Genomic DNA, 14508 nt, shown 5'->3' on the forward strand with positions numbered 1-14508 from the left:
ACATGCATTAGACATTAACAACTAGTAGTACCAACTCGCAAACTACGCGGACACTGGACCACGTCTCACTCTCTTGCCAGCAACAGGGGGTTGCATTATTCATGTTCCCTGAGGTGAGAGTAAAGCAAGACTTTGTCAAGCAACCCAGGAGACTGTAATATGAATTTATATGACAGCCGAGTTCATATATGTTGGCGATAATTCACGTGGACTTCTCAAATCCGGCAGGCAACTTGGAGATCAAATCTACTCAGCTTCTGAAGCTGGCAGCCTGGCATCAATGGGCTGCATACTGCGCTCCTGCCAATAAGATGCATCATTCGAAGCAAGGTTTTCCTCACTCTACAAGTGTCGGTTTACACGTCAGTAGGCCGAGCATTGCACCGGTGCGAAGCTCAATACTCTGGTGTTAAACTGCCGATGTGCACGAAAGGGAGAGAGAGGCGAAGCCTATTGCTTTCACCGAAGTAGAAGTAAGTGGGTAGAAGAGCTGTTTGTAACGCCCAATACCTTCAACGAACCAAGAAGAATGTTCCTTGATTGAGGGATCCAGTCAGGAACTCAGGGAGCAAGCCGTGAGCGAAGTCTATCTAGTAAGTTGTGTGAATAACATTGTTGTTCGGCGAATCAGTCTATTCAGAGATCTTCTCCAAAGACGGCTTCTACCACACAAGCGATCATCAATTCAAGCAGCAACGCAGAGAGCGCCTTTGTCAGCTCCGTCGCGCCAATCATCAACCGTTGTAAAGGCAATGTGTGCGGTGGTTTCGAATCCCATCTATACGAGCGAATGACTGGCAATCAGTCAAGAGCGCGCCAACCCAAGCACTGCCCCAAGTCAAGATCTATGATAAACGCGTACAATTGATGCCTTACGGTCTCTACGCCGCAGCATACGTAGCGTCGAGGGACCCTTTAAACCCTTGGTCAGCAATCTGGAATCTATGCGACTTCTTAGAGCCTCGAGCCAAGCAATCGGGTCATGCATGCCACGCGGCAACTTCAATTATGGGTGTTACGGGTAATCGCCCTTTAGCTAGTCGGCTCTAATCTCACCTGTAATACTCGATACAGAATCTGGGGTGTGGAGTTCCTCAGCCATTGTCTCGAGTTATTGTGGCGATGCAATTGGCGTTCGAACCTTATACGCGTATACGTCCTCACTAAACTCCGCGTATATGTCAAAAAGCAGTTGCCGAGCCATAACGAATACATGTAAACAAAAGTCGAAGAATATGCATGAATAATTGTTCATTTTCAAATCTTCTACAAATTCTCAACTTCACCGCCTCATCAGACCTAGAAACGCGCTCATCGATATTTTACAATCAGACTGAAATCCGAACCACCGCCCGTCAAACCCGCCGAATCAGCACGAACATCTTACTCAGTAAACGCAAGGAAAACGATCCTCGTCACCATGGGCATCCGCGACTTCTTTGACGGTCGATTTTTCGATACCAGATACAAGACCAAAATCCACATCGCGCAAGTCGCCCTGATGGCACTGGCCATCATCCTCACCATCTGGCGCATGGCCATGCCGGTCCCTTTCACTCATGCCGGTCCCTTTCACTCGCGGCAACATCATGGCCCTTACAATGGTGAGTTCTTCGCGGCGGGGAAAACTTTGCAACGTTCCTTTTGGTAATCATTATTGCCGAGGATTGAGACTGACATCAGGCGAAAACAGGGCTTCAAGTCTCTCATCATCATCGGCTACCAACTTCTGACGACTCACAAGGAGCGCTTCAAGAAGTGGGCTTCGCTCAAAGCCAACGCTATCCTCAATACAATGGAGATTGTGTTCTGGTTCGTCGCCTTTGGTCTGTTGTGCCAGGCGAATGGAAGGTTCTGCACGGGTGGTAGCTGTGCTCTCAGCTGGATTGTGACACTCATCGTCATGGTTTTGATGTAGGTTTCTTTGCCTCTACCCAAAAGCCGGTTCGTCTTTGTTTGAAATCAACACGCTGACATATTCGCACCAGTGTTCTTGCCTTCCAGACATCGGTCGTGTCTATCAAGGACTACCGATACTGGAAACACTTTGGCATCAACCGAGAGACGGAGATCCAAGCAGCTTACCCAAAACCTCAAGTCTGAGATCTCGGCTATACACTAGATGCAGGTAGCACTACGATAAGGATCGCCTTGAGAAGGCCACAGTTGAAGAAGCATTGCTGCACGGCGTGCTTCGCTATGCCTCGAAGTGGACTAGTGTAGGAAGAAAGTACTTCGCTGGTTGTCACCACAGACAGGCTGATCGGAGGTGCAAAATTCATGGATAATGGAATGTGAATCACGGAATTACGGCTGCGCCTAACATTAGGGGAAATATGGGTTGACTCGGGGGTTGGTCTTGTGGCCGGGGTTCTCGGCTGATCCGTATCTTCGGGTCTTCTTAACATTAGCGATCAGAATGCGGGGCCGAGCCCGGAGCAGGCGTTGTTTTCATATCCACAAAACAAGACCGCCTATCCGGAATTCGCCAATTCTTAACATTAGGGGAACGGAATTGAACTAAATAGGCGGGGTAAACCACCCATGACTCAACAACAAAGGTCTCGTTTGATTTGGAGGGGATTTGATTCGTCTTGTTCTGTCCTTATCTGCCCCGATTTTACCGTTCTTCCCCAGCCGACCCCGCGGCAAAGCTGTAGTATTATTACGGGGTATTTATGTTCAGCATCATTCCCAACTCTTACAAATTGGCGTGATTGACACTTCACATTTCACAGCAAGGCAGTGTTACCAGCAACGACAACTTGCATCATGTTATTGAATCCGCTCTCTGGGGCGGCTATCCTTGGAGCCCTGTTGGTGTTCTACCTGGCACGCTGCTATTCATCCCCATTGTGGAAAATCCCCGGGCCAGCCCTGTCTAAAGTCACCTCAATTGCCCTGAGATGGCACGAGTTCGGCGCCAATCGAACGCTGTACATTCACTCTTTGCACTTGAAGTATGGCCCGGTCGTGCGGATCGCTCCCAACGAAGTTTCATATACGTCTTATGAGGCTGTCAAGGAGATTTACGGATCACTCGGAAGTGGTTATGACAAGCATCGTTTCTACAACCTCTTCAAGGTTTTCGGGCGCAGGTAAGGGCCGATATTACATGGAAAATCTTGTGATGGTGCTGATCGTGAGTTCTGTGCTCGTGATTTAGAACCATGTTTTCAACCCTTGTGAAAGGCGATGTAAGTTACCTAGCTCAATGACTTGCCTGAGACAGAAAATCTGACTTTTACTTAGCACGCGAAGCGCAAGCGTATCATTGCCGATCGCTATGCTAATAGCAATGTGGTGAAGCCCATAGCGCTGAGCGGTATTGAGAAGCGTGCGGAAGAGTTTGTTAGGCAGTGTGCAGACGCAGCAAGTAGAAGTGTGAATGTCTATGTAAGTCCAAGCACGAAGAAGTGGCGGTGAGTCCTGTATCAACAAAACTGACACTATTGTCCCTGATCACCAGGTCAAGCTTCACTCTTACGCTTGTGACTGCGTGACCCATCACTTGTTCCATCCTTACGGAACCAATAGTCTCCAGAAACAGGAAGACACGGACATGATGGAGCAAGTCACGACGGACGATAGTCTACGAAGTGAGGTCGCCCGAGTTGATGTGCAGTGGATGCTTGCTAACTCTCAACTTACCAATCAGACCGCCTTATCCAGCATCACTATCCCGTCTTTTACCAGTACTTCTCTAAGATTCTTGACCTGTTCTTCGATCCACGAACCACGCCTCTTGCTAAGGACTTCGTTGTTGGTGCTACTTCCAAAATTGATCCCGCGCCGTTCACCCTGTTAAGCCGTCTTCAAGACAAGAGGGAAAGCGGCAGCAGCGTCAACCAGATGGACGCCATTGACATCGCCGCGGAATGTACGGATCACATGGTAGCTGGCATTGATACAACCGGTGATTCGCTGTGTTTCTTGTTGTGGGAACTGTCACAGCCTGCATCTCTTGAGATTCAACGGAAACTCCGGGAGGAGATTCGAGAGAATCCAGACGCCTCTTTTGACAAGCTTTCTTACCTTGACGCCGTGATTCAAGAAGGCCTCCGATGCTATCCTGCGATCCCAATGTCCCTACCTCGCGTGGTCCCACCGGGAGGGAAGACCGTCGATGGCTACTTTATTTCCGAGGGTACCATCGTGAGCAGCCAGGCCTACTCGGTTCACCGCAACAACGATGCAGTCTTCCCCAACCCTGACACCTTCAGCCCTGAACGCTGGCTATCCCCCACCGGAGAAGCCGAGAGGAAGAGACACATGTTTGCTTTTGCTCATGGTGGAAGAGGCTGTGTCGGAAAACAGTAAGGGCCTACACTACCTTCCCACGGACTATGGGCGCGAGCTTATGCTAATACCGAAACAGCCTTGCATTGGCAGAGATGAGGATTTTGCTCCGTGGCATATACGGACGATACTCCACTGTACCAGATCCTTCCATCACTCCCGAGAGTATGCGATCTCACGACCAGATCATTTCTGCCCGGCCATACGGACAACGGTGTCTCTTGCGATTCATTCCTATTGCGAATGAAGAGGTTGTATAAGCGGCTGTTGGTCACTCCTATTTGATCTAACGTGAGGGAAATATGCTTGAAATCGCGAGATGAGCAATAACTAATGCCCAAGCTGTGAAGAGGCGGACTGGAGATGATTGCAGTAGCGTTCCGAACAGTAATTGGCCAGCAGCGCTAGAGTAGACCCAGGAGAGGTCGTCTCTGTACAAACGAAAGTTACAATAAACTTTTTCTAGCAAGACTTGATCACCTTTAGCACGAATCACTTCCATGCTATCCGTGACCCGTCTGCTCCGTAATTGCTTCTTTACTGAACTTGGATTTCTGATTATCTTGTCAAGTTCTTGGCGAGACAATCTTTCCTGAAAAGCGACTTTGGGTTCTGTCCCTCTGGACGATGTATTTCTTACAATTTGTACTCAAGTCACTTACCCCATTGCGTCGTCAAAACCCGAGGCGGGAGGCGGGGCGTAAACACAACGGTTGTGAGTCAAATCATCCTTCAATAGTGGATTTGGGGTCTGAAAATCACGGGGGCCTTGGCCACCGGGAAATCCCACCGAGTCAGTGTCGGCATTCCATTGGAACCTTGTTCATTGTTGGCGCTGTTGCCATGGATGGTACAAATTGCGTATGATCACTATGCAGCGTCGGTGCCTTTTGCTTCATGGCTCACGGCTAAGTGAGTGACGAAATCCGCTGTGGTAGTGGATCAACAGCAGCAAAATGCAATTCATCGCCCTGCGAAAGAGTCTTGAACCGGCGGTGGATGGCAAAGCTTTGAAGGCAGCGTATAGAGATTCAAAAATCAACTGCTCAGCAAAATATATGGCGCATTCAATGCGAGAGCGAGCGCCTTGATCAGAAGTTCGAAACGACTTCTTGTGATTAATCACAATAATGAGTTGACGTGACGATGTGAAAGCTTGTCTCGGACGGAGAATTGCGCTTGCGAGGCCGGCGAAAATAGCGGGCGCATGCAAAGGTTTTTACAGTGAGTTCAGGCTCATTTTACTCAGCCCACCTTGGTCGCGAACTAGTAAATTGGCATTTCTTTCTCTAGCTGTCACTCAGCCCTGGTCAATCAAAGCGTTGAACTCTAAGAGAGAGCATCCTGACCTAATCCTTGCTCAATAAGGTTGTAATCCACCGGACGGTCCGGGATGCAGTGCCTTTCGAAGCACACAAGCATGGCCAACATGCTGCAACAGCACCATCACACAGTCTGTTTCTCGACCAGGGCAAACGATATGAGAAAGACGATCAAGTCGGTAGAGACAGGATTGTAGTTAACAAATGCCCCTACAGAGTCCGGGCCCGGCCTGAGACCCAGAAGATGTTCGTCTGTTGATGTGGAGCCCGTCATTCAGAGTTCGTGCTCTTTAATCAATTTGACTTCATTACCTCTTTGAGTCAAACTCTCCTTGGTGATTGGCCTTGGCTCCCAACTTTACCGGACCGCCGGGCTCAGTCGGCACCTTTTGCCTTGGAATACGGCATGTACGGATATTTAGCTTCTATAGTCGCCACGCCTTAATAAACCGCTCTTGGAAAGAAGCACATCTCAAGTCACTCCTTTGATCACCTAGTCATTCTTTTTCCACATCTTCTCTTAGCAATGCGTTCTCACCTTTTGTCGCTGTGCGCTTTCAGCGCCACATTAATTAGTGCTGCTCCCTCCGGCCTCGGCTGTTATGATGAGTCCGCCTTCAAGCCCGAGGACATCATCCAACGCGACGTTCTCGTTGTCGGTGGTGGAGCTACCGGAACCTACGCCGCCGTCCGTCTTCGGGACCAGAACAAGACCGTCGCCGTCGTAGAGCGCGCCGACAAGCTTGGAGGCCACGTTAACACCTTCCGCGACCCCGCGACCGGCGCACCTATCGATTACGGCGTGCAGGCATTCATCCAGAATGACCAGACAACACAGTTCTTCGAGCGCTTCAACGTCCAGCTGAACGCCTCCGCTCTGTCTCCTTTCCCGAGCAAGATTGTCGACTTCAAGACCGGCTTCGTCGTCCCCAACGCCACGGCCGTCGACCCTAATACCCTCGTCGGGCCCCTGGCGAACTACCTTTTCGCCACTCTCAACTTTGACTTCTTGGCTGAAGGCGCCTACGATATCCCCGAGAACGTCCCTGAGGATCTTCTTCTGCCCTTTGGCCAATTCGTCCAGAAGTACAACCTGACCGAGGTCGTTCAAGTCGTCTGGATCTTCGCCCACGGTGTCGGCAACCTTCTCGAGACCCCGACCCTGTATGTCCTGCAGAACTTCGGCCAGCCCCATCTGCTCGGTCTGTCTAGCGGCTACCTGTACGCCCCTGGTGGCAACCAGCAGGTGTACGACAAGGCCGGCGCTTTCCTCGGAAACGATGTCCTGTACTCCAGCACTGTCGTTGCCTCCAAGCGCTCTGATGATGGCGTCAAGGCCGTCGTTGCCACCTCCACGGGCCGCAAGCTCATCAAGGCCAAGAAGCTCCTTATCACCATCCCTCCTACCGTCCAGAACCTCGCGCCCTTCGACCTCGACGACTCTGAGACTTCCGTCTTCAACCAGTGGGAGAACGTCCCCTACTACGTTGGTGTCGTCTCTGACTCCGGTCTTCCTGACCTGACCAACTTCCTTAACGTCGACATCACCGCCCCTGATGCCCTCCCCTCCAAGCCCTTCGTCTGGCGACTGGAGACCGTCGGCGTTCCTGGCTACCAGACCGTCAAGGTCATCGGTGAGGCTGACTCAACCAAGGCCCAGGGCTTGGTCACCGATGCCGTCCGTAAGGTCGGAGCCTCTTCCAACAGCACCTCGGCGACTGGCGGCGAGTTTGCCGCTTGGGAGGAGCACTCCAACCTCCAGCTTCATGTTTCTACAGAGGCTGTCAAGGCCGGTTTCTACCGCGACTTGTACGCTCTTCAGGGCAAGAGAAACACATACTACACCGGCAACGCTTGGTGCTCTGACTACTCTCCCCTGCTTTGGCAGTTCACTGAGAAGAGAATTCTTCCCTCCCTTTAAAGGAGATTTTGTTCATGGAACAGCGTACTAAATTAGTAATTTGACACATACCACTGCTGCGAACAACTTACTTGGTCTGGACAAACCAGAGAACCCTATCATCCATCTTTGGTGCTATTACCCACTGAGGCTTGGCACCTAAACAACCTACAGTCTGAGTGACTACTTAGTCTCTTATAAGAATTTCCTTTGGCCCCTGACTCTTAATGTCGCACTGCGACATTATATACATGGATGGATGCTAATACGGACATGTGACTGAAAGTTGGCTCCTTGCCATGTTTGTCCACACGAGTTTCGAATTAAGGACTGGAATTAGAGCAGCGCCCCTATAGTATACTCCGTTGAGCTCGCAGAGATACAAATAGGTCCCTACCAAACCAGCCATGAGGATAGGTGCACGGTCTGAAGTCTTCCCGTCAAAAGCTTAAAATAGTCTTTTTCGTCTTGCTTCTTCAATATACAAAAAGGTCTAAGTCTAACAAGAATGCTCAGTGGAGTTGATCTGATACTCTACTCGTAAGAAAGAACTCAAGCTTTGGTCTCATGGTATGCGAATATTGTTGTCCAGGTTCTCTGGTTTGTATTGGCATTGCAGAACTGGTCGAAGGTTAGACATAGAATGGCCCGCGAAAAGGGATGCCCTTTTTATGAATGAACAACATATGGCTGCACATTTTGTCAGAAACATTCGAGTCAACTAGCTGGCCGATATATGTATTTGCCCTAACGTGTACATAAGATCTTCTCTCCTTCTCAACATGGATTCGTCGCATTCTCCCATGGTTTTTGGCCCCGGCGATGCCTCACCGACAGGGGGGTTTAGTTTACTCATCCATTCACACGCGAGTACAGGAGCTTTTCATTCAACGTGCTCCAGGAATTGCGATCTTGAGATAGATTGGCTGGAGGATAGCATTTTCGAAATAAACTAGGCTCTCGTCGCTGTTTATCGTCTTCGTCAAATGGAAATTTGTGCACCTTGCCTAGGGCACTTATGTCGTTAGTACACCAGAATAGAAGAAATCACCGTGATACGTCATCGTCAAGCATGGAGGGGCTCTGCTTGAGGCATTGTCGCCACTCGTTCGAGTAAAAGGCTTCAAGACCAAGTGTAGGTGCCAAGCTCTCATCTTCCCACCTTTGAGACATGTGTAGGGTGGTCAAGGCCCCTCCTGTATTTCGGGGTAGCGTGTTAATTGTGTCTGCAGTGGTCACATTGCTACCCCTCAAGTGAAAGTCTACCACGCCCCTCTAGAGATCTTTGGATTAGCACCAACCCCGACTTTACAGATTCCAACGGCGAGAGGGAGAACTCAGTGCTCAAAGAAATGAATTGCTCACATTGCAGAACAGAGCACAACGGTGGGCATTCCAAAGAAACATCAATCCTGTTCCAAGAATTTGGACACCCAGTCCAAGAGGCCATAGGAGACGCCGAGTTTCATGATGGCACTCGACTAAGCCTGTTCCTGCAGCCTGGGAAAACCTTAAGGCTGAAGTGATCTTGGCAGTCGGCCTGTCTCCGAGAGGTCGGCCTCTGATTTTACGATTAGTCGGCGGCGCTGCGGACAGTCCCGTCCCCCGGACTCCGTGAACCGGCCGAGATGGTGTTGTGGGGAGCTTCAAAAGCCATGACCAATCGAAATACCGATGCTGGCCTTTGGGGAGGTTTCATTGGTTTTTTCCATCAACGCATGAAAGGCGCGCCTAATCCATGAAGCATCAAGTCGCAAATACAGCGCCGCCAAGGCCCCCTGTCAGAAGGTTGGGGGGCTGGGTTAAGCTTGGTCACCAATAAATTCCGTGATTCGCCGGCGGCCTATTCCCCGAATGAGCCTATTTGGGAGGTGGACAGCGGTCTAGAATGGCTGCTCGAGTCAGTGAGCATACTTTCTTTAGCAGCCTGTCAGCAGTTTTGGGTGTAAGCGAGGAAGCACGCTGTTTCAGTCCAAGCCCGCAAACTCCGACAGAAACAACCAATAAATTGTTTCGGGTGGCCTTTGATGGGAAACCTCAGAAGATGGACAGACTTTCTCCAGCGCCTATGATTTGATGATTTGACTGTAAGTAGCAAAGGCCTTTCCAGTATGACAAAAATATCTTAAGGCAAATCATCTCAGAGCAACATGATCATTCGCATATGCTATCCGTAGAATATGTCGATTTGTTGAAGAAGACGACAAGGCCGCCACCACTTTTTTCTCTGAGTTCCACATGGCTCGTGACCCAAAATAGCATGTTTTAAAGCCACTTTACAGCATAGCACATCATCTCTCATATATGTCGTCTGTTAAGGTCACCCGGTCTGACATGGATACACAGTCTAAACATGGGGCTCTCGAGCCATTTAAGGTATTCAGTAGGGCTGGGTGCGTGTGGGGGACGTAACATACACAGAGGGGCCAAGTGCCAAGAAACAATGCATTGAGTGACTGGCCTTGACATGTTCAGCTCTTTACTGCAGGGCCAGGTAATATGGTTCAGCTTTACAAAGCAGCATTGGGTAGGTAGTATCATCGGCCTTGTTCAGAATGACCGTCCGCCGAGCCGCACCAGCCCAAAATGACCTTAAGATAGTCTTGGATCAATCAATATGAGGTTCATGGAGCCACCTAACCGAAGGGTGTTCGGACGTCACGAGCAATCGAAACCCGCGCCGAGAGTCCGGTAAGACTGACGACCTTGTCTTCGTTGCCTTAGAGGGCCTTCAATAAGACTTTCATACTTTTCCCCTGAATAATCACTGCCCCCAATATGGAGTCTTGAACGTCAAGATCAGACAGGCCTCAATCTTGGAAGGCTTGGTTAAACATTGTGGTCTGGCGACTGGTTGGCCTTGATGCCACTCACGGCCCTCAACATGATCAGGCCAACTAGAGACGTCTAGAAGTTTGTTTAATTGCTATTTTCAACGTGAGACGAGGATTATAAATGCACAACTGCTTGGCAGATGCTGTGGTGATCTTCAAGACAGTAATCAAGACATCATACAAGCAAAGCATCATCATCATCATCATCATCATCATCAGATATTCAAGTATAAAGAGCAAGCCCTCGTCCCTTTCCAAAGCTATCTTTTCTTCTTCACCCATCGCATCACTTTCCTTCCATTCACTCAGACTCAACTTTCGTTCGCTTTACAGCACACCCACATTCACTTTTCATTCATTTGATTCCCAACTTTCACAATGGTTTCTTTCAAGGTCTCCAACATCCTGGCCCTCGCTGCCGCCGTTGCCGCCGCGCCTACTGAGCTCCTTCAGTCCCGCGCCGTTGTGGCTCACGACTCCATCAGCCCCGTCGCCCAGAGAATCCAGACTGGCGGCCTCGGCAAGGTGATCGAGACCTTCAACCCCCTTCTCCACATCGCCCACGGTTGCCAGCCGTATCCCGCCGTTGCCGACAACGGTGATACCAGCGGTGGTCTTCAGGATACTGGCAGCTCCACCGGCGGCTGCCGCGATCAGTCTAAGGGTCAAACGTATGCTCGCGCCGGCACAGTCGACGGCAAGACGGTCATCATGTACTCTTGGTACTTTCCCAAGGACCACCCCACCGGCGGTGACGTCGCCGGAGGTCACCGCCACGACTGGGAGAATATCGTCGTTCAGATCGACGACCCGGCCGCGGCTACCCCCAAGATCATCGGCGGAGCTGCCTCCAGCCACAGCGGCTACAGCAAGGCCAACGGTGCTCCTCCCATGGACGGCAACAGCCCCAAGGTTGAATACTTCACTACCTTCCCGACAAACCACGAGCTCCAGTTCACTCAGACCAAGGGCAAGACCTACCCCATCTCCGACTGGGATGCTCTCCCCGCCGCCGCCAAGACCGCTCTTCAGGACACCAACTTCGGAAAGGCCAACGTTCCCTTCAAGGATGGCAGCTTCGAGAGCAAGGTCCGCGAGGCTCTCAAATAGATGGGCATTACACAAATGGCACAACAGCTTTGTGGGTGCTACGTTACGATTTTTATGAATGTGTTCTTTGGTCAACCATTGTTGCGAATTTGGGATCATTTTGTTTTTAGCTAGCTATTTCTGATTTATCTTTTCAATGCTATGAGTCTGAGTTGTTCTTTCCAAACTTTGAAATGTAACGATTGGCGTTGATTTGTTGTGACATGCTGGACCCTCTTATTCTATCATGAGTGCAATGCGTGCCAAGTATGGGCTTCGTTGGGTTCTTAAACTCAAATTTCCTTTTTTCTCTGATGTTTTAATTTCAATAAAGTGCCTTCGGTTGACGTGAGTAGAGATACTATTCCGAGATCTTGAAATGCCAGTGTCGGTTATCAGAGGCTAGCAAATTGACAGCAGCTTTTTCTGCCCTTCGTTGAGTTCATGTGCTGTGCATGAGACACGAGATGGCCCGGCCTCTCGGCCTGTATCCACATAACATTGGAAATTTCAGCGCGAAGATCCGTTATCTTGCCGATCTCAGACGGGAGTCGATTGACTTTCCGATGTGTTCAGTTGATCGAAATTCTGCTCACTCTCTTCGTGGATCTTATGCCCAACCATTGAAACGAGGCCTTCAACTATCCGAAGTCGAAAGATCGCAACCTGTATATCCGCGTAAAGCTCATGGAGACTAAATTTGATATTACAACGACCAGGCTTCAGTGTTTTATTTTCATTACTCTTCATTAACCCATGTTAATTTCTGACAATATGACTTACAGTATTCATTCTCGGCCTAGACGAATTGAGCCGGCCCCTATTCCTAGGTAACACACCGTAGTATCAAACCATCAGAGGTAGAAATATACAACTATCGATCCAATCTCTGATCTCTCAACAGCTTCATTAGCCTCGCTCTTCGCTCAGCACAAGGTACTTTCCTTCGACATGCTGAGCCTAGCTCATACTTCCGTATAATCATAGTCAGCCTGATAAATGATTCAAGGGACTTTGACAACATCACGCGGGCTATTTTGGCATTTTCGTATGTCAGACATCCCGATGCACAAATAATACTGATTGGCGCAGACAATTGAAATTCTGTCGGCTCGATCTTCATTAATGCCGAGGACCTCCATACCCCACGGTGGGTGGATCTACGGTTTCCGACGAGTCAGTCCCGCCCGTCATCCCATCTTCGGCGGAGACGTTTAATTCCTCTTATTTCACGACTTCACCACCCGTGTTGAAGCACGGCTTGGTTGAGACTCAATATTCGTTTCCATAACCCCACGGCTCTCTCAAGATGACTGTTAGTAGCGCGGTGACCTACAATGCGGCTGTCTTCATCAGTACCCTCTTCCTCCTCGAGGCCGGCGCCGACAAGTTCGTGGATCATACAGCCATCGTCGCTCGGCGCACCGGTATCCCGGACACCCTCATCGCCCTAATCACGGCCGGCGCCGAGTGGGAAGAAGTGAGTCTGGCCCCATCCTATATCTCTTCATATCTCGTACCACATCGTCTTCGTCGAGAACAATTCGGACTAACAAGTCATCTCCAGCTCGCCGTGGTCGTCAGCGCGCTGGCGCAAGGCCGCGCATCGCTTGCACTCGGCAACATTGTCGGTTCAGCCATCTCCAACATCCTCGGTGCCTTTTCGCTGGGCCTCCTTTTTCGCAAGCAAGGGGAATCGATGCAATTTGACCGCAGCGCTCGCATCTACTCGCTGCTGTTGTTCTGTATGACGACTGCTGTCATTCCTATCACGTACTTGCCACGTATGCTCCTTTGGCGAGTTACCGGCATCGTCTTGATTGTTGTATTTGTGGTCTACCTACTATCGATAGGATGGGCAATCAGCCGAGGAACACTGATAGCACCGGAAGGTTCAGACAGCGATAGCTCCAGTGATGAAGATGACACCTCATCCAGGTCTTCAGACTCTTCCATTTCTTCTCGGAGAAACGGCCGCGTTCAAGCATCGCAACCTGCACCAGAAACTAATGACACCGACGGCGAGCAACAACCCCTCCTACGTCCCTCGGATCGATTCCTACGCCGTCGCCGCGGGCTAACTTACCACATCGCCTGCCTCTTCGCCGGCTTCCTCGCAATATGCCTCTCAGGCTACATCCTCTCCCACGCAGCGACCAACATTGCCGACGCCCTCGGTGCCTCCGAAGTGCTCTTCGGTATCGTCGTCCTCGCCATCGGCACAACCCTGCCGGAGAAGTTCATCGCCGTGCTCAGCGGCCAGCGCGGGCACAGCGGCATTTTGGTTGCTAATACGGTGGGCAGCAACGTCTTCTTGCTGACGCTTTGCCTGGGTATTGTCATGGTTGGCACAGAAGGGGCGTTGGGGAGCGCGGGGAGCGTATCGGGCGCTGAGTTGGCTGTTCTATGGGGTAGTACTGCACTATTTACGGGGTCGATGTGGTTGAGTGGGAGTGTTCAGCGGGTGGTGGGTGGTATTATGTGGATTGGATATGTTGGGTTTATTGTTGCGGAGTTCACTGTGTTGCGTAGATCGGGAAATTCGTAGGCCGGCCGTGTTCCCAGTTGTCTGTAACAGGGTTGCCTCGTGATGGTACTGGAGGATGATAGTAGGCCTGCTTTTCTTCGTCTAATCACGGCATAATCTCAGGATGATTCTTTGAAAACTATCTTTGCGTCAAACATCTCGCCCCAGCTGTGTCGCCATCTACCTAGGCATAGAACAGTGAAGATAGAATCGCCTTTCTCTGAACCAGCTGCAACTCGATACTAGCAACGATCTGCTTCAATATTTGGGTACCCAAGGTGACAATCCATTTGACCGATCAGTTTTCAACTTGGAGGTGGTGTTCATAAAACACGCATTTCAGGCAAAACCTGTCTTGGCATAAACATCGTCACCTGCCAAAGGAGCATTCTTCGCTCCAAGGGGTCATCTGCTCTTTAACCTAGCACTAAGAGTTGTTTCATTGGTTGATTCCACACCGCAATGCTATCAATCCTATTGTAATCCGTGACAACAATGTAGCCTTACCTGGACTCAGTCTGGTGATTTGCCGTTTGG

At 50.3% G+C, this 14508-nt stretch overlaps 5 protein-coding genes across 5 annotated transcripts; all 5 read left to right on the top strand.

Moving 5' to 3' along the window:
• Positions 1-1420: 1420 nt before the first annotated feature.
• On the top strand, positions 1421-2103 carry HER10_EVM0002432 (uncharacterized protein; the record flags this gene model as incomplete). Its single annotated transcript, XM_035472143.1, has 3 exons — positions 1421-1546; positions 1694-1914; positions 1989-2103. 3 exons carry the CDS (start codon positions 1421-1423, stop codon positions 2101-2103), a joined length of 462 nt encoding a protein of 153 aa, XP_035330486.1.
• A 623-nt stretch (positions 2104-2726) lies between these two features.
• HER10_EVM0004738 (cytochrome P450) lies at positions 2727-4560 on the top strand. The gene is made up of 6 exons (XM_035474371.1): positions 2727-3098; positions 3167-3197; positions 3253-3396; positions 3470-3599; positions 3659-4316; positions 4379-4560. Exons 1-6 carry the CDS (start codon positions 2773-2775, stop codon positions 4557-4559), a joined length of 1470 nt encoding a protein of 489 aa, XP_035330618.1. The 5' UTR covers positions 2727-2772; the 3' UTR covers position 4560.
• Positions 4561-6147: 1587 nt separating this feature from the next.
• HER10_EVM0012904 (FAD dependent oxidoreductase) lies at positions 6148-7542 on the top strand (the record flags this gene model as incomplete). Its single annotated transcript, XM_035482283.1, has 1 exon — positions 6148-7542. One exon carries the CDS (start codon positions 6148-6150, stop codon positions 7540-7542), a length of 1395 nt encoding a protein of 464 aa, XP_035331085.1.
• A 3191-nt stretch (positions 7543-10733) lies between these two features.
• Positions 10734-11465, top strand: HER10_EVM0005963 (necrosis- and ethylene-inducing protein; the record flags this gene model as incomplete). Its single annotated transcript, XM_035475562.1, has 2 exons — positions 10734-10930; positions 10964-11465. 2 exons carry the CDS (start codon positions 10734-10736, stop codon positions 11463-11465), a joined length of 699 nt encoding a protein of 232 aa, XP_035330700.1.
• Positions 11466-12753: 1288 nt separating this feature from the next.
• Positions 12754-13992, top strand: HER10_EVM0003873 (uncharacterized protein; the record flags this gene model as incomplete). Its single annotated transcript, XM_035473535.1, has 2 exons — positions 12754-12924; positions 13012-13992. 2 exons carry the CDS (start codon positions 12754-12756, stop codon positions 13990-13992), a joined length of 1152 nt encoding a protein of 383 aa, XP_035330572.1.
• Between the last annotated feature and the right edge of the window lie 516 nt (positions 13993-14508).

Source organism: Colletotrichum scovillei (genome assembly GCF_011075155.1).
Source record: "Colletotrichum scovillei strain TJNH1 chromosome Unknown Contig00008, whole genome shotgun sequence".
Lineage (NCBI taxonomy): Eukaryota > Fungi > Ascomycota > Sordariomycetes > Glomerellales > Glomerellaceae > Colletotrichum > Colletotrichum scovillei.

Excerpts from the sequence above, each read along its gene's own strand:
- HER10_EVM0004738 (XM_035474371.1), top strand. The coding sequence starts at position 2,773 with ATGTTATTGAATCCGCTCTCTGGGGCGGCTATCCTTGGAGCCCTGTTG. Across the intron at positions 3,099-3,166 it reads TTCAAGGTTTTCGGGCGCAG|AACCATGTTTTCAACCCTTG; the intron begins GTAAGGGCCGAT and ends CTCGTGATTTAG. Across the intron at positions 4,317-4,378 it reads AGAGGCTGTGTCGGAAAACA|CCTTGCATTGGCAGAGATGA; the intron begins GTAAGGGCCTAC and ends ATACCGAAACAG.